This window comes from Ictidomys tridecemlineatus, chromosome 6 (assembly GCF_052094955.1).
Source record: "Ictidomys tridecemlineatus isolate mIctTri1 chromosome 6, mIctTri1.hap1, whole genome shotgun sequence".
NCBI lineage: Eukaryota > Metazoa > Chordata > Mammalia > Rodentia > Sciuridae > Ictidomys > Ictidomys tridecemlineatus.
In genome coordinates, this window is record NC_135482.1 from 199,665,872 (window position 1) to 199,687,585 (window position 21,714).

Below are 21,714 nucleotides of genomic sequence, written 5' to 3' on the forward strand. Positions count from 1 at the left end.
TTTTTCTAGAGGTTTTATAGTTTAAAGCTTTTTAATAGCCTCAGTAATTACCTTCTTTGCCTTTCCTTCCTCCTCCTTGTTCTCTAATTCTTTTACTAATTTGAAATGAATAATGTATTTATAAATCATTTATTTCATTTTTGGCAACTGTCAGTTTATTTGTAGGATCATAAGTGCTCCATTTTTAGAAAATGTACTTTAAAGTTTAAAATTGGTCTTTAACAAAAAGGCTCCATAAAGAGACTTCAGGTCACTCACTCCCCTGAGGTGGACTTGCCTGCTCGTGGCTCTCTTCCTCTTGGCCCACACAAATGCTGCCTGTGCTGAACTTCACATGTGGCAGTAATGTGAAGAAATCAGGGGCACCTTCTGTTTTTTCTCTTGCAGGAGAAGCTAGATGACTCTCTGTTAGACATGTACTCAGCTCCCTACACATTCTCCCACAGGCTCAGGAATTCCCTGCCGAGACCCACAGGGAGCTGCCCTCCATTGGGGTGATCATGCACTGCCACTCACTAGGGCCCTAGCTTCAGCTGAATGGACCAAGGTAGCCACCAGGAGCTGGCTGTCCCCACAGCTGTCCCCCAGCTTTGCACACTCAGGAGAGAAGTTGGCCTGTTGGGGACCATCTCGGTTGAGTCATCTACCTGACAGACCCACCTGGTGGTGCTACTTCATAAACACTCTAGGTAGGCTAAGTCGACTTTATTTCCCACAGTGTGGCTTGGTGCACACTGAGCAAATGGGTGGCACAGGTCCCAAGGAAGAGAGGGCAGCAAGTTATCTGATAGGCCAAGGAGAGCACCAGCTTCTCAAAACTCCTGCAGACACAGAGCATGGAGGTTCCCTGAAAGGACTGCCCTGATGCTTGTCCCCTGTGCTCTCTAGCAGGTGGTGCTATGTGCTGCCCCCGTACCTGAGGGCCCTTGCTCTGGGTATCGAACCCGGTGTGCCCTACCATTGAGCTACTTACTGGTCCTTTATTTTTAGACAGAGTGTTGCTGAGCTGCTTAAGATCTCACTGAGTAGCTGTGGCTGGACTTAAACCTCAGCCTCTGGAGTCTCTGAGATGATGGGCATTTGCCACTGTGCTTGGCTCAAAGTGTTGATTTTTCTCTTGTAAATAAAAAGTGTCACTGGTAGACTCTTAGTGTCACTGGTAGGCTGCACTGTAGAGCTGCAGCCATCCCTGTGCTTGGCCTGCCCACTGGCGGACTGTTGGCCTGGTCACTGTAGACTCGGCGGCCGGTTCACAGATGGACCCCATGCCTACCCACTGGCGGACTCCCTTGCCCTGTGTGTGTCCCAGTGAGTGCAGGTGAGGGGCTGTGCTGGCTCCTTCCAGCATTTCCTTCCCTGGAGGATCCTAGTCCCTTTTAGCCGCAGACACCTCTCCCCCTCCCTCACCCTGAGAGCCACTCATCTGTCCTGCGTCCTGTGCCACTGTGAGGCACTTATGTAAAGGGAATTGTGTAGTATGTGGTCTTTGGAGGTTCCCTTTACTCAGCCTCAAGATCTGTTCATGTTGTTGAACATATCGGTAGTTCACTATTACAAGAATCCAAATGTCTTGTTAACAACTAAATAACAATACTGGAAGTAAAAATATTTAAAGTTTGCTCAAGAGGAAACGTGGTATAATTTAGTAGTCCATAGGATTTTGTAGACAGGCTTGAAAGTAAAATGATATGAGCTTTTGAAAATGAGTGATGTGCATTAAGAATGTATAAATGCAGGGCACAGTGGCACAGGCCTGTAATCCCAGTAGCTTGGGAGGCTGAGACAGGAGAATTGTGAGTTCAAAGCCAGCCTCAGCATCTGTGAGACCCTGTCTCTAAGTAAAATACAAACTAGGGCTGGGGATGTGGCTCAGTGGTTGAGTGCCCCTGTGTTCAATCCCTGGTACAAAATAAATAAATAAATACACACACGAATGTATATATGTAATTTCAATATCATGCTCATGTTATGAAACATCTCAGTGGTGAATATTAATGTGACTACAACTGAAATCCTAAAAGAGAAATTAGTAACTCCCTTAGGTGTGGGGGTAGAGGGATAACTTTAATTTCCAGAACCTGGTTGAGGAAAGAACCAGAAATGTGCACAGAGAGGTGTTACGTACAAACTGCATTGCAAGTTGTTTTTCTGAAGCATGAAACCACAAAAGAACCACTTTTAGGGCTGGGAATTTACGTAATGGTAGAGAACTTGCCAGCAGGTGAAGGCCCTAGTTCAATTCCTAGTACTGCCAAAAAAAAAAAAAAAAAAAACACCTTTGGAGATGTTCTGGGGAGGATGGAAGCATGAAGGCAGCACCTCAGATTTCTGTCTGGGTCTGGAGGTCTCCCAGCAGGTCCTCGCTGCTCTGCAGTGGGCTCGAAGCTGGCATCGTGAGATGGGTGCTTTGCTGGGAGCTGAGCTGCAGCCATCCTTGTGCTGCATCAGCTCAGTCCTTTCGGGGTCTGGCTTCTAACAGACGCACTGAAATCCAGCTCTGAGTTTCTGTGATAGAAAAGGTTTGAGCAGTTAGTAGGGGTCATAGGTATTATTATTTTTTTATTTTTCTATCTTCATCTCTTATTAGCTCTTAACTGTGCTGACTTTGGAAATTTGGCAAGACTCCAGGTGATTCTGGAAAACCAGCAGGGTGACTGAGGGGCCATGTCTCAGGAGATGGCCTTTCTGAAATGCTCCTGAACATGGTCTCGAGGCTGGCCCACCTGAGGTGGTGTTTTCTGGGCGTTGATATGTATAGTCCCTCTTGGGTAGAACTGGCTTCTGTCTTTCATACATGGTAGATTTGGTAGAAATACAAAGCTTAAGATTTCTAACCATCACCTTTAAAGTGAGATGTAACTGACCTTTCATCTCCCCTCTGTGTCAGGCATCCAAGAGGCACTTACTCCGTCGCTGAGTGTTTGGTTGAAGTGGTTCAGATGTTGTTGGTGATCCGGGAAGAATGGCGTTTTCTTTAGGAAGCTTACGGTGTCCTGGTGTGTTGGTATTTAACTCGGGTCAGTAGTGGTGAGCTGTAGTTGAGCCGTGTGTGACGGGAAATCTGTTTTTCAGCTGACCATGTGCACAGAAGATGCAGCCTGACCCGAGCTGCCGCCTGGAGCCCTGGCTGTGCTGGGACCATGAGGGCCTCGGAGGAGACTCTCTTCTGGATGCTGCTTCTGGCCCTCTGCTGGGTGGCAAGTGCCACAGAGCATGCGGAGGTGGCAAAACATGCCATCAAGCTGCACCGCGGCAAGGGAGCACCTGCCGCCCAGAGGAGGCAGTGGGCCCTGGACAGCTGCAGGAAGCTCACCGGGCTCCTGCGGCAGAAGCGTGTTGTTCTCCACAAGCTGAAGAGTGCTATCAGAGCGGTGGAAAAAGACGCCGGCCTGTCCGATGAAGAGAAGCTGTTCCAGGTGCACACGTTTGAGATTTTCCAGAAAGAACTGAATGAAAGTGAGAATTCCATCTTCCAGGCCATCCACGGGCTGCAGAGAGCCCTGCAGGGGGATTACAGAGACGTGGTCAACATGAAGGAGAGCAGCAGGCAGCGGCTGGAGGCCCTACGGGAGGCCGCCATCAAGGTCAGCCATGTGGCCAGTCCTGCCCAGAGCTGTGATCTGGGGTGGGGCGGGGGTCTCGGGAGCCTCTGGGTGCCAGTCACTTCTAGGAGGGGCCAGCCCTTCAGCACTCTGTTGTGGAGACCCCCGAGTCTGGCTGAGCACTGACGGGCGGGAACGCCTGCAGCCTTGCGCTCCTGTGAGGGCTCGGCCACCTGCACTGGGCCTGAGAGTGTCCACCAGGGACTCCCTGACCAGCCCTGGGTGTGCCAGGACTCTGGCCTACGTGCAGCGGCAGAGTTGCCTTTCCAGGCCCTTCTCAGAACACGGTGCCATGGTCCTTGAGGGACGCTGGCTGCAGCTGTGACCTGGGTCTCTTGCCAGATTCTCTTCTGAGTGAAGCCTGTGTTCTTCATGGCCTTACAACAAAAACAAAAATATAAAAATACTTATAAACAGATGTGTGCCCGTGAGGTGAGGCTTTGGACCAAGTGTGCTTCTAAAGGGGGCCACTGTGCCAGTGTTTCCGCAGGCACTGCCGAGCACCTGCAGCTCGCCAGGCGCCACACCCAGGCTCAGACAGCAAGTGCCATGTCCCCTTCGTGGAAGACCTCAGGATGTCACGGCTTGAAAGGAGATATAACTTATTTAGGACTGTCACCAAAACAAGGGTGTTTTTTTGGTAGGATACAACAGTCAGACAAGCATTCAAATCAAGGCATTCAGTGACCTGACTTGGCTGCCTGCCTGTTGCTGCCTGCCTATTGCCCATGTTTCAACCCTTGGGACAGTCGAGGTGCTAAGACCCTTTTTTTGTTTGTTTTAATATTTTTTATTTGTTGATGGACCTTTATTTTATTTCGATGTGGTGCTGAGAATTGATCCCAGTGCCCCACACATGCCAGGCAAGCACTGTACCACTGAGCTACAACTCCAGCCCCGTCCCTTTGGTTATAAGAGGAATTCCGGTGGACTCCAGGTTTGCAGTCGTCTGTTAGGGAGAAGACTTGTGAGTCTGGTGGCCACAGTCCAGAATTGCAGGCCATGTCACACCCTGCATGCTGCAGCCTGTATCTGTCATGCCTCAGGGTTCTGTGGTCCTCCAGGGTGGTAGCAGCCACCGTTGGGGCCCTGGGGAGGGGACAGGGGTTACTGCAATCACGAAAGAGCCACGCTGCTGTGGTAGCTGGCCACGGCTTGGTCCCAGCCAGGTTCCCTTCTTGAAACATGAGAAAACGTTTTAAAAGTCAGGTTATCAGTTGACTAGAGTTATGTAAAGTATGTTTACTAAGCGTGATGACCAACACCTCCCATGAGGGTCCCAAATAACCAACACATTCTACTTTACGTGTTTTTCTGGACCCGTTAGTCGCCCCGTCTGATGGGATGGGACCGCATCCTGCTGTAGAAATCCCAGAGGTAGCTACACACCAGGTGTTGCTGCTGGCTTTCAGGCAGGGATGTGCTTCCTGAGCGGCAGCACTCGGCAGTTTGTGAGGTGGCCTTAAGGGATGTTTGACCCACCTGCAGTGGACACTGCCTTCTCAGGGGTGGAGGTGCAGACGCTGTCCCTGAGCTGGACCCACCTGCAGTGGACACTGCCTTCCCAGGGTGGAGGTGCAGACGCTGTCCCTGAGCTGGACCCACCTGCAGTGGACACTGCCTTCCCAGGGTGGAGGTGCAGACGCTGTCCCTGAGCTGGACCCACCTGCAGTGGACACTGCCTTCCCAGGGTGGAGGTGCAGACGCTGTCCCTGAGCTGGACCCACCTGCAGTGGACACTGCCTTCCCAGGGTGGAGGTGCAGACGCTGTCCCTGAGCTGGACCCACCTGCAGTGGACACTGCCTTCCCCAGGGTGGAGGTGCAGACGCTGTCCCTGAGCTGGACCCACCTGCAGTGGACACTGCCTTCCCAGGGGTGGAGGTGCAGACGCTGTCCCTGAGCTGGATCCACCTGCAGTGGACACTGCCTTCCCAGGGTGGAGGTGCAGACGCTGTCCCTGAGCTGGACCCACCTGCAGTGGACACTGCCTTCCCAGGGTGGAGGTTCAGACGCTGTCCCTGAGCTGGACCCACCTGCAGTGGACACTGCCTTCCCCAGGGTGGAGGTGCAGATGCTGTCCCTGAGCTGGACCCACCTGCAGTGGACACTGCCTTCCCAGGGTGGAGGTGCAGACGCTGTCCCTGAGCTGGACCCACCTGCAGTGGACACTGCCTTCCCAGGGTGGAGGTGCAGACGCTGTCCCTGAGCTGGACCCACCTGCAGTGGACACTGCCTTCCCAGGGGTGGAGGTGCAGACGCTGTCCCTGAGCTGGACCCACCTGCAGTGGACACTGCCTTCCCAGGGTGGAGGTGCAGACGCTGTCCCTGAGCTGGACCCACCTGCAGTGGACACTGCCTTCCCAGGGTGGAGGTGCAGACACTGTCCCTGAGCTGGACCCACCTGCAGTGGACACTGCCTTCCCAGGGTGGAGGTGCAGATGCTGTCCCTGAGCTGGACCCATCTCCAGTGGACACTGCCTTCCCAGGGGTGGAGGTGCAGATGCTATCCCTGCACATTCCGAAGCTCCCTGTGTTTGGGATGCTTGACCTCCCTTGCTGGACAGTCGGTCACTGAGCAGCGGTGGGGCATTGACCTGGAGCACCGCTGGTGGGTCTAGTCACCAGGACCCTGAGCAGATGAGTCCCCTCCTGGTTTTTCTTGTAATGTATCTTGCCCTTTCCTACGAACAAATAGGAAGAGACCGAGTATGTGGAACTTCTCGCCGCAGAAAAACATCAGGTGGAAGCCCTTAAGCACATGCAGCATCAGAACAAGAGCCTCTCCATGCTGGATGAGATCCTGGAGGACGTGAGGAGGGCGGCAGATCGCTTAGAGGAGGAGATAGAGGAGCATGCCTTCGATGACAACAAATCAGTAAGCCGCCTTCCGGCACCTCTGCCCTGCGAGCCGTGCTGCTGGGCCTGGCCATCGGTGCGGCTGTGACTCGGGGTCTGCGAGCGACACGCGGGTGCTCTGGCAGGGCTGCAGGAGTGGGCAGCCAACCTGCTCCTTCGCCCCCTGGCACTCACTGCCAGCCCAGCTTGGCCACTCACGGGGCTTGGGACTGTGGCCTCGGGAGGCTTGGAGGGTTCCTTCCTCGTCAGAGGCAGCAGGTTCCAGCTGCTCAGTTCTGACAGGCTGAGACCCTGGGGCGAGATCAAGGCCAGCGGAGAACGGGCTGTGGGTCTAGGGGTGGACCCACGAAAGGGTGGAGAGAAAGAAACAGAAACTGGTATTTGAATTCTCAGTTTCTGGGGTCAAGTGTGAGCGTGTGCCCTGCATGAGGTCAAGTGGATGTCTGGAAGTAGCAGCAGCTGCTTCTGCCCAGAAACGCTTCATGGAGCGAGTGCCTTCATGCTGGTGGTCTTCTGTCTCGTTAGACACAGTGTGAACACGTCCACCTTGATGTACGTTCTTTCCTCTTGATGTTGACTGCAGAAGCACCAACATGATTCTGATTGCATGATATTGGTCACTCTCACAGGTCAAAGGGGTCAACTTTGAGGCAGTTTTGCGGGTGGAGGAGGAAGAGGCCAGTTCCAAGCAGAACATCACAAAGCGGGATGTGGAGGAGGGCCTGGGCTTGAGCATGCTGATCGACTCCCAGAACAACCAGTATGTCCTCACGAAGCCCCGGGACGCCACCATTCCACGTGCAGACCACCACTTCATAAAGGCAAGCTGAGGCCACCCGCCCGTCTCGCTGGGAGTCAGCAGGCCTGACCTGACGCGGGGCCCCTCGGAGGGGGGTGGTGCACAGCCTTCCTCCTGCCAGAGAAGGCTGGCTTCCCATGCTGGGCTTCGAGACAGCATCCCTTAGTTAATTGTTTCTAAAGGAAAAAGGCGTTTTGACATTTAAGATGAAATTTGATTCTGTTTTGGAGAATTTGGAGGACTCTCTGAAGTTTAGAGTGACCGTCATGGGATTAAACTCTCGCTGTCTGAGACCTATTTGAGCGGTTGACTGAGGCAGGAGGATCACTGGAGCCCAGGGGTTTAAGACCAGTCTAGCAACATAGCAAGGCGCCATCTAAAATTATAACCTGAGGTTAAAGAAAACAAACTCTTTTCTATAGAAGAGAAAGCCCTTTGGGCAGAGAAGTGTGGACTGGGGCACAGGGCGTGGCATTCCAGGTCCTCCCAGGAAGTGGCCCAGTCTGCAGTGGAGTGCACCCTCCAAGGGGGCCTGGAGGGATCAGATAAGCTCAGATCTCCACAGAACTCTTACCTGGCAGAGCCTTGCAAGGAACAGAAACCAGAGGGGCTGGGCCTCGGTTCCCAGGGAAGAGGGCTCCTCCCGGGCGCTGGCCTGCATCCTGCTGTCCTTGATTGTGAAAGAACAGGCCATGTCCGTAGACCAGCTCAGTGCCTCCTTCACAGCAGTCCCTTTCTCCCAATGCGATGAGTAAGTCGCGTCTGGGGATGTGTTTGAGACTGTGAACAGCCTGCTCCCAGTAAGTTCTCACCCAGTGGTTCTGACACCTGGGAAAGACTTGCCCGTGTGGGTGACAAGCAGAGAGTGATAGGGAGGACCCCATCTGCAAGGGCTTTGAGGCCAGGAATGGGTGGAGTCCAGGGCTGGGAGAGATGGAGCATGCTGTGGGCGTGAGCAGGACCAACCAGAGCTGGCTCGTCTGCTCGCGACACGGTGTGCTGCGCTCTGCTGCAGACACAGCAGTACAGAACCTCTCAGTCCTATTGTCTGCTGGTTCCTGTAAGGGGCTGGCCGTCATCCTGCCATCCCAGCCCACCCGTCCCCTTGATCTGTGCTTGTCTGTTCCGCTCTAGGACATTGTCTCCATAGGCGTGCTGTCCTTACCTTGTGGCTGGCTGTGCACAGCAATAGGGCTGCCCACCATGTTTGGGTACATCATCTGTGGTGTGCTTCTGGGGCCTTCAGGACTGAACAGCATCAAGGTAAGAATAGAACTTGACTGCTCTGATACTGGACAGGACAGACACACAGAAGAGAGCTCTGAACTGGAGTCAATGAAGAGCCGTCCTCCCCCCAGGCCAGGAACACACCCTAGAGCTGGGGCATTGCCCTCCGCGACCAAGAGGCCGCTGGGCAGAAGGCAGCCGCTGGCTCCATGGTCATTAGCGTAAAGGCTCTGTTTCTAGTCACCCAGACGTCCTCAGGCGCCAGGCTGTTGGAAGTGCTGGGTCCCTCCTGTGCAGTCCTGAACGCGCACCAGGAGCGCCTGTGGCACCGTCCCAGGGCAGCGGGCCGGGCTGCTCTTGCCAGAGCTGCTTCAGACCAGTTGTGCTTGTCACAGGTGAACACTCTGACAGCAAGGAAGGGTCCCAAGCCTGTGGCCTCCCAGCGTGTCATCTGAGCACACTCAATATCCCGGGAGGCTAAAGATGAGCCACAAACGCCCCCCAGCTTTGCTGGTGTGTCCAGGGCCGGGGGGTGAGGAGCCCTGCTCCCCCACTGGTGACTGGTACGCCTTGAACCTCAGTGATTTTCCCGACATAGCAGAAAGGGTCTGAAGAGGAACCATTTGGGGCTCCTCTGAGCAGCAGGTGGCCCTGGCCAGCTGCAGAGCTGCCTGCCAGCACCTTCAGCCGGGAGCTGTCAGCTGACCTGACGCAGGGCCACATGGAGGCTGCTCGCCCCCTGGCAGCACAGAGGGCCGGCAGTGTGGCTTTCTGCACTGGCACCGAGTGCGGCTCAGCACAGGGAAGGCTGCAGGCGGGAGCCTCCTGCCTCATCCCACCCTTCCAGGCAGACACGGTGCCCTCTTCCTCCTCAGCCAAGACAGCGGGAGCAGGGTCAAGGCCAAGGGCTGGCGCTGCAGACGCTGATCTCGATAAGTTGCGGCACTGAGGAGGGAGGCGTGGTTGCAGATGGCCATCCAGGAGCACCTTGTAGGAGTGGGGAGGGCCCCTGTGCAGGGCGCTCAGGCTTCCACTCCCGAGTTCAGGCTGTTGTTTTGGAGTCACAGCACAATCAGGGAACGGGACGAGAAGTGAGAGAGAGCAGCTGGACGTGGGTAAGGGCAGGGCTGGGTTTGCCAGCCAGTGCAGGGAGGCGCTCTGTGGGCAGCTGAGGTTCACCCACAGCGCCAAGAAGAGCACCAAGAGCACTCAGCAGCTGAGACAGGCAGAAGGCGGGGTGCCAGTCACAACAGGGCGGGGTCTTCACCTGTGAGGCCAGCTCAGTGGGTCAGGACAGAGCCACGGGAGCATTCTAAAAGATGGAGCTGGGCACCTGTATCCCAGCATCTCTGGAGGCTGAGGCAGGAGGGTGGCAAGTTCAAAGATAGCCTCAGCAGCTTAGTGAGACCCTGTCTCTAAATAAAAAATAAACAGGTCTGCGAATGTGGTTCCGTGGTTAAGCACCTGTAGGTTTAATCCCCAGTATCAATAAAATAAAAAAAAATAAAATAAAAGGATTGAACTGTTAGTCACCAGGAGAGAGACATCAAATATTTTGTGCTATTTATTTACCTAGTGAAAACATTAAAGTGAACACCAAATGAAGAGTCAGAGCAGTCACAGAAGCTGTTCACCAACACTGTGGATGTGGGCGTTGAACTCGGGGGAGATACATCTGCAGGGACTTGCTCGGCCCTAACAGGAGCCAAGAGCGAGCAGTGCCAGTGAGCTGCCGCCTCCTCCCAGAGGTGGCCAGCCAACAGTGCTGGGGAGGCCCGGAGCAGCTTGCAGACAGCGGAGAGAAGCATGCTTCTCTGTGAATCGAGACCAGGGGAGACCAGATGTAGGAGAAATTCCAGGAATTGTTCCCTTTGAAGTTCCAGTGTTGGGGGCTTCCTGCCGGGGCCCAGCACCAGGGGGTGTGGGGGCTCCCCTGGAGGCCTGGACTCACTCAGCCTCTCCGCCTTGCTCTGCAGTCCGTGGTCCAGGTGGAGACCCTGGGAGAGTTCGGCGTCTTCTTCAGTCTCTTCCTCGTGGGCCTGGAGTTCTCCCCGGAGAAGCTGAGAAAGGTGAGGCTGTGTCTTAGCCCAGGTGGCCTGTCCCGTCGGGCGTTCAGTGACAACTTGGCTGTTGAATTTCATGTGTTTAGGATAGAACGTGTTATTTTAGTTTGATATACTATTTTTAGGGCATAAGTTTCTAAAGATAAAAAATGTTCCATTTGTTAAAGTTAAGATCTAATAACTGGAGTTGACTTTCCTGAGGCTAAGGTCCAGAAATAATGTTCCACCTTAATAAGTGGGCCCTTCCAAGAAGGTGCCGGACTTTGGGGTGGAACACCACAGACGGGTACTCAGTGCTTCCCTGGCGGGAGTCCCACCACGGGCCGCGAAGACGCTCAGGTTTTCAGCAGATGCTTGGGGATGGAAAAAGGCATTGAAGGTGGTGGGGATACAGTGAACATCATAGGCATCCAAAGGAAAGTCACCCTTGGCCGGGCAGGGTAAGGAGGGAGGACCTCGCCGCCCACTGCCCTTGCCCTCCGTCTCCCATTAGCTCTCGAGCCTCCGACCTGATCCTTTCCCAGGTCTCCACCCGAGGAAGTGTTGCGATGGGCAAAGTGCGACATCTGCAGTCCACAGGTTCCTGCCGTTTTCAATGCTCTATTCACTCAAAATCACTCAATGCAGTTTCACTATAGGTTCTCAGGGAACGACAATCCTGGGCACTGCAATAGACATGATCAGGTCAAAGCAAACAATTCTTAGTTAACTCTAAGCACTGCAAACACCCTTAGTCACGACAGACCCATCACAGACATTCCCTCTGCATGCTGAGCTTAAGTGCTGGGTTTAAAGCCTTGAGTCTCAGGTCTTAAACCAGCAGGTGCCCACTCACTCACCCTGACCAGGCCAGGAACCCACAGCTTCTCCTGGGGTGCAGCTGACGGGTGGTGAGGAGAGGGTGTGAGGAGAGGTCCCTGTTCTCACCAGGTCAGGAGGCTGCTGTAGAGTTTGAGAGGGTCAGGCAGATGATGAGAAGAGCTGGGCTGTCTGTCCAGGGGCTCACCAGGCGCTCCGGCTGTGTGCGTCAGTGTCAGCTGGCTGAATGTCCGTTTGTTCCGCTAGTCATACTGAATCTTGGAGCTTGTGTGCATCCTTTGGGTCCCTATCAGCTGTTACCTGGTTTCTTAGTGACAACTTTCATTCTTAGAGTCAGGACATGTGGTTTGGTGGTTTCTGCCCTGATATCACACTTTTGACTCTTATCAGGGTTATGACAAATGACATGCGACTTCACTCTCCTACCTGGGCTCTGTGGCTTGCCTGGTGAGACTGCAGTTTGATTTTACAATGGACTTACTTAGGCTAAGGCCTAAGGCCATCCTCACAGGAAGGAAGCACTCAAAAGGCATTTAGAAGGTCCACCCAAGTCTGAGCTCCTGGCACTGCAGGTTCAGCCTGAGTCTGGTGGCCAGTCACACCGTGGCATAACGACTTGGGAAGGTTGTGTGCCCATTGTCACAAGAACAAAGAAGCGACTTTGTTGTAGCTCTGACCTTAAGAAGAGATGAGCCAGGGGTTGTGGCCTGCACCCGTGGTCCCACGCACCCGGAGGGTACAACTTTGAGGCCAGCCTGGGCTGTACAACAAGACTGTCACAAAGGTGGGCTCGGACATGGTGGCCACCAAGGGAGCAGAGATGTGTGGGGAGCAGGGTGGGCATGATGGCAGGCGCCATGCCCCTCCGTGGCCTGAATTGTCTGTGGCCATAGCATGACTCCTTTATCTCAGGAAAAGTAAACTTTAGAGGCTTGTTTGCTTTCCAGAGTTCTGGGCCTTTACACCTGTCTCCCACCTGCTGCTGCGGCCCCTGGTTCCTAGGCCCTTTCTGGCTCTCCCATCTCCCTCTGTTCCCAGCCCACGTTCTGTAAGTCCTGCTTCCTGGCCAGGCTCCAGGACCCCCCTTTCCCCTCTGCTCCCTTCTGGGGCTTGTCTGCCTTCCTCCGCTTCCAACCTGAGAGCCCTTGTGGGTTTAATTTCCAAACTCGGAGTTTAAAGAAACTAACCCCTTTCCTGGGTCCTATAAGTGGCCGTTCCTCCTGTGAATTTTCTGGAGCGTGTTGTGAGGGGGCTTGGAGGAGGCCTATGGGTAAGGGTCTCTGGGGTGATCAGCAGAGTGGCCGTCTGCCTCGTGGTGTCATCTTGCATGGCTCGGAGCGTGAGGCCTCGGCTTCCAGCACGGTGGGCTCCTGGGCCTGCTGTGGTGCTTCACCAGCGCCTCCAGGGCCAGGGGCAGCTGAGAGCCAGCGAGGGGAGGTGATACTGCCAGGTACGGTGACGGTCATAGGAGGGTGTCCTGCTCCCCAGTGTGGAAGGAGAACACGGAAAGGCCCCTGAGGCTGCCCATGAAGCAGGGCTTACTTAAGAGGGGTCACATAGACTCTCCTGGGAGGGGAGGGGCACAGCTGGTGTCCTGGTGTCCCCAGGAGCGAGGTGTCCTGCCTTCTCACATGTCCTGGGCTTCCGTTGCTCTGCTGCCCTCTCCCCTCATCTCTCCCCCTCCCAGCCCAGCACGCCTACCAACAGCCAAGCCCTGCTCCCATGTGCCCACTCTGAGCCAAGGATGGGCTGCCAGTGCTTCTCACCGTGTTCCCATGGCGTCCGCAGCTCAGCTTTTGCCATCCTCAAGCCTTTGCTGCTCTCACTGGGGGCAGCCCTAGGCCTGGACGGCACCTTGACCCTGGTTCTCATTGCCAGAACCTCCCGTGGCCTGGAGCTGCAGAAGGTCGCTGCTGCCTTCACAGGTTCCCGTGTTCTCCATGAGAGAGGATGGACTTGGCACAGCAGGTGGCTCTGCCTTCACAGGTTCCCCGTGTTCTCCATGAGAGAGGACGGACATGGCACAGCAGGTGGCTCTGCCTTCACAGGTTCCCGTGTTCTCCATGAGAGAGGATGGACTTGGCACAGCAGGTGGCTCTGCCTTCACAGGTTCCCGTGTTCTCCATGAGAGAGGACGGACTTGGCACAGCAGGTGGCTCTGCCTTCACAGGTTCCCGTGTTCTCCATGAGAGAGGGTGGACTTGGCACAGCAGGTGGCTCTGCCTTCACAGGTTCCCCGTGTTCTCCATGAGAGAGGACGGACTTGGCACAGCAGGTGGCTCTGCCTTCACAGGTTCCCGTGTTCTCCATGAGAGAGGGTGGACTTGGCACAGCAGGTGGCTCTGCCTTCACAGGTTCCCGTGTTCTCCATGAGAGAGGACGGACTTGGCACAGCAGGTGGCTCTGCCTTCACAGGTTCCCGTGTTCTCCATGAGAGAGGACGGACTTGGCACAGCAGGTGGCTCTGCCTTCACAGGTTCCCCGTGTTCTCCATGAGAGAGGACGGACTTGGCACAGCAGGTGGCTCTGCCTTCACAGGTTCCCGTGTTCTCCATGAGAGAGGGTGGACTTGGCACAGCAGGTGGCTCTGCCTTCACAGGTTCCCGTGTTCTCCATGAGAGAGGACGGACTTGGCACAGCAGGTGGCTCTGCCTTCACAGGTTCCCGTGTTCTCCATGAGAGAGGACGGACTTGGCACAGCAGGTGGCTCTGCCTTCACAGGTTCCCGTGTTCTCCATGAGAGAGGACGGACTTGGCACAGCAGGTGGCTCTGCCTTCACAGGTTCCCGTGTTCTCCATGAGAGAGGACGGACTTGGCACAGCGGGTGGCTCTGCCTTCACAGGTTCCCGTGTTCTCCATGAGAGAGGATGGACTTGGCACAGCAGGTGGCTCTGCCTTCACAGGTTCCCGTGTTCTCCATGAGAGAGGACGGACTTGGCACAGCAGGTGGCTCTGCCTTCACAGGTTCCCCGTGTTCTCCATGAGAGAGGACGGACTTGGCACAGCAGGTGGCTCTGCCTTCACAGGTTCCACGTGTTCTCCATGAGAGAGGATGGACTTGGCACAGCAGGTGGCTCTGCCTTCACAGGTTCCCGTGTTCTCCATGAGAGAGGACGGACTTGGCACAGCAGGTGGCTCTGCCTTCACAGGTTCCCGTGTTCTCCATGAGAGAGGACGGACTTGGCACAGCAGGTGGCTCTGCCTTCACAGGTTCCCGTGTTCTCCATGAGAGAGGACGGACTTGGCACAGCAGGTGGCTCTGCCTTCACAGGTTCCCGTGTTCTCCATGAGAGAGGGTGGACTTGGCACAGCAGGCGGCTCTGCCTTCACAGGTTCCCGTGTTCTCCATGAGAGAGGACGGACTTGGCACAGCAGGTGGCTCTGCCTTCACAGGTTCCCCGTGTTCTCCATGAGAGAGGACGGACTTGGCACAGCAGGTGGCTCTGCCTTCACAGGTCCCCGTGTTCTCCATGAGAGAGGGTGGACTTGGCACAGCAGGTGGCTCTGCCTTCACAGGTTCCACGTGTTCTCCATGAGAGAGGATGGACTTGGCACAGCAGGTGGCTCTGCCTTCACAGGTTCCCCGTGTTCTCCATGAGAGAGGGTGGACTTGGCACAGCAGGTGGCTCTGCCTTCACAGGTTCCCCGTGTTCTCCATGAGAGAGGACGGACATGGCACAGCAGGTGGCTCTGCCTTCACAGGTTCCCGTGTTCTCCATGAGAGAGGGTGGACTTGGCACAGCAGGTGGCTCTGCCTTCACAGGTTCCCGTGTTCTCCATGAGAGAGGACGGACTTGGCACAGCAGGTGGCTCTGCCTTCACAGGTTCCCGTGTTCTCCATGAGAGAGGACGGACATGGCACAGCAGGTGGCTCTGCCTTCACAGGTTCCCGTGTTCTCCATGAGAGAGGATGGACTTGGCACAGCAGGTGGCTCTGCCTTCACAGGTTCCCGTGTTCTCCATGAGAGAGGGTGGACTTGGCACAGCAGGTGGCTCTGCCTTCACAGGTTCCCCGTGTTCTCCATGAGAGAGGACGGACATGGCACAGCAGGTGGCTCTGCCTTCACAGGTTCCCGTGTTCTCCATGAGAGAGGGTGGACTTGGCACAGCAGGTGGCTCTGCCTTCACAGGTTCCCCGTGTTCTCCATGAGAGAGGATGGACTTGGCACAGCAGGTGGCTCTGCCTTCACAGGTTCCCGTGTTCTGCATGAGAGAGGACGGACTTGGCACAGCAGGTGGCTCTGCCTTCACAGGTTCCCGTGTTCTCCATGAGAGAGGGTGGACTTGGCACAGCAGGTGGCTCTGCCTTCACAGGTTCCCCGTGTTCTCCATGAGAGAGGATGGACTTGGCACAGCAGGTGGCTCTGCCTTCACAGGTTCCCGTGTTCTCCATGAGAGAGGACGGACTTGGCACAGCAGGTGGCTCTGCCTTCACAGGTTCCCGTGTTCTCCATGAGAGAGGACGGACTTGGCACAGCAGGTGGCTCTGCCTTCACAGGTTCCCGTGTTCTCCATGAGAGAGGATGGACTTGGCACAGCAGGTGGCTCTGCCTTCACAGGTTCCCGTGTTCTCCATGAGAGAGGATGGACTTGGCACAGCAGGTGGCTCTGCCTTCACAGGTTCCCCGTGTTCTCCATGAGAGAGGACGGACTTGGCACAGCAGGTGGCTCTGCCTTCACAGGTTCCCGTGTTCTCCATGAGAGAGGGTGGACTTGGCACAGCAGGTGGCTCTGCCTTCACAGGTTCCCGTGTTCTCCATGAGAGAGGGTGGACTTGGCACAGCAGGTGGCTCTGCCTTCACAGGTTCCCGTGTTCTCCATGAGAGAGGATGGACTTGGCACAGCAGGTGGCTGTGCCTTCACAGGTTCCCGTGTTCTCCATGAGAGAGGACGGACATGGCACAGCAGGTGGCTCTGCCTTCACAGGTTCCCGTGTTCTCCATGAGGGAGGACGGACATGGCACAGCAGGTGGCTCTGCCTTCACAGGTTCCCGTGTTCTCCATCAGAGAGGGTGGACTTGGCACAGCAGGTGGCTCTGCACCCCAGCGAGTGCCGCAGGTGCTCCTGAAGCAGCAGCCACCGAGGCCTCTGAGGACCCCGGCCGGCAGTCTTCCCATCCTGGCCACCCGTGTTTGTGATCCCCTGCCTCACAGTCGCCCTTTGAGCTTGGTCCATCAGGGGCTGCCCGCTGGGTGGACTCTGGGTCTTCAGGTGTGGAAGTTGGGCTTCCTCCTCCTCCGTCTGGCCCTCCGGCAGCCCTGCCGTGGCCTGCATGTGCATTTCTTGGGTGGCGTTCCTGTTAGTCAGCTTTCCATCGCCATGGCCAGAAGTCCTGACCAGAGCCATCGGAGGAACAAGTCTGTCTGGGGCGCACAGTTTCTGAGGTCCAGTCCGTGGTTGGCCGGCTTCACTGCCGCCCTGTTGTGGGCCTGAGCATCGTGGTGGAAGGATGTGGTGGAGGAGAGCTGTAGCTCAGGAGGCAGAGAGCAGGAGAGAATCAGTGAGACCCCAAGGCCCCTCCAGGGATCCCTCCCAGCCAAGCCCCACCTGCAAGTGTCCCACCTCGGAGCCTGCTGCTCTGTCACACACACGCACATGCACACACGCACGCATGCACGCACACAGGAGAAAGGCAGGGTGGGCTGGGAGGTGGTCGGTGCTGGGGAGACCTCGGGTCCCTGGGCTTACTCGGCTGTGGTCGGAAACCCCAACCTCCCTGACTTCCGAAAGATGCGGGGGAGGGTGGGGCATCGGTGCTGCGGAGGACCCAGGCAGAGCTGCGCGGAGAAGGTGGCTCCCCGGGGGCCTCCAGCCAGCCTCAGCCCTGCTGCTGCCCGCGCCCATCGGTGGGATCCGAGCGCAGGACGGGTTGGTTCCAGGGTGTGGGCAGTGTGGAGAGGGTCAGTGCTTGAGGGAGCAGCGAGTTTCTGGTTTGTCGTCCTACAGGACTCGTAAGCACCTTCTCATCTCTTCAACTAGATCCAAACCCTCGAGGGTCCGACCTGGTTTCTGCTGGGCAGAGTGGCACCTGTGATTCTAGTGACTCGGGAGGCTGAGGCAGGAGGATCGAAAGTTCAAGGCCAGCCTTGGCAACTTAGTGAGGCCCTTTCTCAAAAAATAGAAAGCACTGGACATTCGGCTCAGTGGTAGAGCCCCTGGTTCAATCCCAGCACCCAAATCCCAGTCTGCAGAATGTCCATTGGGGGGACATGCCATGAAACCAGTCAGGGTCACAGTAAGTGAATTTGGGCTGACTAAAAGACACAGACACAGAAAGTACCTTTTTCTTTGGGTTCAGTGACCCCTCCTCACTCATGGCTGCCACTTGGGGGGTCAAGGCAGGCAAGAAAGAGGAGCTCGCCTCGAACGTGGGTTTTATTAATGGGGGGAGCTAATACATAGAACATTATATCCAAGAAAGGGCAAAGGGTGGGATCACAGCAAACAGAGGGGTGTCATTAAACGCCATCGGGCGACCCCCGCTCCCTGAGCTGCACCTTTCTTACCCGAGGGCAGGTGACGTCCAGTGGCTTTGCAGGTGCAATACCGGTTCAGTACCCCTTTGCTCAGGACTTACAGGTGTGCATGTGGCTCCTGACGTTACGTAGGTTCTACAGATAGTCTGCCTTTTATTTAGGGACTTGAGCCGGTGAGTTGGTGTGTGGTGGAGGACCTGTGGCCCACCTGCAAGGGCCCTGCCTGTGTGTGTGACCCTGGGTCCATTGTGTATGGGGTCAGAGTGGCCAGGTGTGGCCTCAGAGCTGCTTCCCCGAAGGTCAGCCCCAGTGGGTGCCAGAGTTCGGTGGCTGTCACTAGGACGCATGTGACTTGCAGGTGCTTTCTTCCAGGTGTGGAAGATATCCCTACAAGGACCGTGCTACATGACCCTGCTGATGACGGCCTTCGGCCTGCTGTGGGGACACCTCCTGCAGATCAAACCCACTCAGAGCGTCTTCATTGCCACCTGCCTGTCCTTGTCTAGCACTCCCCTGGTGTCCAGGTTCCTTGCAGGCAGTGCCCGGAGTGATAAAGAAGGTAGGTGAGGGGCTCCGGTAGTTGGCGCTCGTGTGGATGTGGATCTCGGGCTCACTGTGAGCCTCCTCTTCCTAAGGGCTGTCTGGGCAGCGCATGCTCAGGCTCCTGTTCTGCCCAGGGCTGGCGTGGGTCTTCCCCCTGGCCTGGGAACCGTGCCCTCCTGTGCTTGCAGGTTAGGTAGCCTAAGGGCCTGAGAGAAGCCACCGTCTCCTGCAGAACGTCCTGGGGTCCATGGCCAACGAGGTCAGGGTCGGCCACTTCAGCTATGAAGTGTCCTGGGCATGGATTTGGGTTTGACACTCGTCAGCAAACCTGGGGGCTTTGGTGGTGAGGGGCTTTGAGTTCCCAGGTGGTTGGGTTTCATCTGTGCATGTGGAGTGCCGGCATCGGAGCTCCCAGGGCCCCCCACAGGCTCTGTCTGCGTCCTCTTCCCCTCGGCTGCTCGCCCATGAAGTGAACGGGGACTGCTTTGCTCCTGCGTTAAGTCAGTGAGCATAAGGCCAGAGTGTCTTGGTAAATGAACCCAGAGCCTGAGCACAGGAGCAGAAGGGAACGTGAACTGGGAACTTCGGGGCGGGGCTGGGGCGCCGCGGTAGAGCACTGGCCTTGCCCGTCTGAGGTCCTGGGCTCGATTCTCAGCACCACATATAAACAAACCCATAAAGTCAAGGTCTGCCAGGAACTAGAAAAAGTAAAAAAAAAAGAGAACTGCAGAGGCGTGCTGACCCCTGCGGAGACCACGGCTGTTCTGTGCTGGGCCTGGGCACCCCCAGCCGGCTCTCCTTGAGGCCAGCGGGGGTTCCTACTGCTGAAAGTGTGCATTGACTTCTGCCAGATGCCCTGACCTCGGGCCACGGGGCAGCCCCTCCATGGGGACTGGACCAGCTGCCCCTGCTGGAGGGGCTGCATCTCTGATGGCCCTGTGGGCCAGTTCTTAGGACAGCCCTGTGATGGTCTGGATATGTGGTAGCCCCCCCCAAACTCGTGTTGACCACGTGGGAATGTTCAGAGGTGGACCCAGCAGAGCGCGTCACCCGTGACCAGCTGATGGTGGGAAGGGACCAGGACCTGGCCGCAGGCAGGTGGGCGTGGCTGCAGAGCGAAGGTCAGGGGTGTGCCCTTGGAAGATGGTGCAGCCTGTCCCTGGCACGCACACGTGCCTGCACACACACACACCCGGCTCCCGTGAGCCGAGCAGGGCCGCAGCCAGTCCTTCCGCGCCATGGTCTTCTGCCTCTGCTCAGACCTTGGCACCTGTGGGCGAGGCGCCAGCTGATCGTGGACTGAGATCTCTGAAACTCTGGGACACATAAACGTCCGCTCCAGGTGGTTTTGTGAGATATTTTCCTCACATTTACAATAAAAAACCGTGACACCCCCTCCATGACAGGGGAGCAGGGCCGAGGGGCTGGGGCGAGGGCGATGGCAGAGACCAGGGCCGGGCACCCAGTGTGCACCCAGCTCCTGAGGGGAGAGCCTGTGGCTGGGGGACGCAGGGTGAGGACTCGGGGTTGCAGCATGCCCGACCTCACCCACGGGAGACTCCGGGGCTGGACCCAGTGGCCACAGTGTGACCGTCGTCCACCACACAGCCTGGTGAAGGCAAGGACAGACGGGCTTGTGACACTGGAAACGCGAGATTGGAGGCAGCGCGGGAGACGGTGGGGAGGTCGGTGCCCACAGACTGGCGGCAGCTCCCGTCTGCACGGCAGGAAGGCTGCAGCGTGGCAGCGACTCAGAGCACGTCCCCAAACAACAGGAAAGTGAGCTCGCCGTGAGAACGGCAGAGCTGCGGCTGCCCAGGGCAGCCGGCCCCTGTCAGCCAGGCAGGTGTGTGGAGGCCAGCACGCGCCAGGTCCCTCTCCAGACACTGTGGCAGACGACGGTGGAAATACCTCCGTGTGCTGGGAAGGGTCAGTCACGGGAGCCAGCAGAGAGGCCGCTGGAGCCTGGGCATGCAGGGGTGTCTGGAAAGGCAGCCTCAAGTGTCAGCTGCCCTCGGTCCTGCAGCGCAGACGGTGTGGGACGGCTCCCAGGTGAGTGGAGGGCTTCCTCTGTGGCCACATGAACTCTTAGGAAGGAAGTCTTTTGTTCCGTTTTGTTTTTTGGTACCAGGAGTTGGACCCACATCACCAGCCCTCTTTATTTTCCACTTTGAGACAGGGTCTTCCCAATTACTAAGTCACTTAGCTCAGAGCGTTGCCAAGTTGCTGAGACTGGCCTTGAACTTGTGGTCTCCCTGGCTAGCCCCTGAGTTGCTGGGATCGGAGGCCACCACACCCAGCCCAGGAGTTTGTTTTGTGTTTGGGGGTTTTTCTTAGAGCCACAGTAAAACCACGGACAGGAAGGTGGTCAGAGGGGCCGCTCTGTGGGTGCGTGTGCAGAGGAGGGGGGTGGACGTGCTGAAGGACTGGATTTGGACAGGAAGGTGTGACGGAGGTGTCCCTGTGGCACGGTGAGGTGGGAGGGTGTGATGGAGCCGGCTGGCCCCTGAGGCGTCCACGAGGACACCTGGGCATGCCTGGGACTTGCTCTCCGGACTCGCTCTCACTGGGGCGCTGGACCTCCACTCAGAAGCCTTTGCCAGCTGAGGGATGTGTACATACACCACAGGGGCTTTGGCCACCCCTCCTGGGGCCCACGCGGGCTTGGCACCCTGTAGGAGACGCTTGCCGAGTTTCCTAGCGGTCACCTTTCTGTCTGGATGTGCAGAAGTCCTGGATGCGTTCAATCCTTTATCATTGTAGAGAGACCCAGCCTGTGGCTGCAGGCCTTCTGACGGAGGTCGCAGAGCCTGCTGGTCCACGCACATCGCGTCTTCTCTGTGGATCTGTTTTATGTTTTAACAGATTCCTCTCCGCCACATTTGCTCCTGACAGACGGGACCTTCTGCTCTTCAGTGCAGGTGCCTGATACATAACGTGGGGTTAATCCAGGGGGGGACACTCTTCTCCACACGAGGACTCTCGTTCCTCTCATTCACCCGCCGCCTCTTGCTTCTCATCCGTCTCTGTGCAGAGGCTGGGACCCCTGCGGGTGCTCCTCACGCAGGCTGATCTGGCCTTCTGCTCTTTGAGTATGTGATGGGGTCGGTTCCATGAAAAACGCTGCTGACTTGAACTGTGAGTCTGAGAACCGCCTTTGTGTGGTGAGCCTTCGCATCACAGGCAGGGACTGGCTGCCAAGCCTCCGACGACACGGGGACTTTCCCGGGTAGGCGACCCAGATCAGAGAGGTCCATCTGTACGTTTCCTGAGCTTTCTGCTGCTACCGCAAGTCGAGGCTTCTTTCCTAAAACTACCTTTGCCAA

General features: G+C 56.6%; 1 protein-coding gene across 4 annotated transcripts in view; it reads left to right on the top strand.

The window, feature by feature from the left end:
• Slc9d1 (solute carrier family 9 member D1) overlaps nucleotides 1–21,714 on the top strand; it is a 40,011-nt gene that overhangs the window by 1,773 nt on the left and 16,524 nt on the right. For 2 of the 4 annotated variants that reach the window (XM_021729369.3, XM_013360645.4), the window contains exons 2-8: nucleotides 2,888–2,996; nucleotides 3,073–3,584; nucleotides 6,299–6,478; nucleotides 7,089–7,280; nucleotides 8,393–8,521; nucleotides 10,462–10,554; nucleotides 18,218–18,404. In XM_021729369.3, coding sequence (XP_021585044.2) covers nucleotides 2,963–2,996; nucleotides 3,073–3,584; nucleotides 6,299–6,478; nucleotides 7,089–7,280; nucleotides 8,393–8,521; nucleotides 10,462–10,554; nucleotides 18,218–18,404 — 1,327 coding nt within the window. In that variant the 5' untranslated portion in view covers nucleotides 2,888–2,962. Of the gene's footprint in view, nucleotides 1–446; nucleotides 690–2,887; nucleotides 2,997–3,072; nucleotides 3,585–6,298; nucleotides 6,479–7,088; nucleotides 7,281–8,392; nucleotides 8,522–10,461; nucleotides 10,555–18,217; nucleotides 18,405–21,714 lie in introns of all 4 variants that reach the window. The other 2 variants (XM_040281751.2, XM_021729382.3) reach the window with 2 other exon arrangements.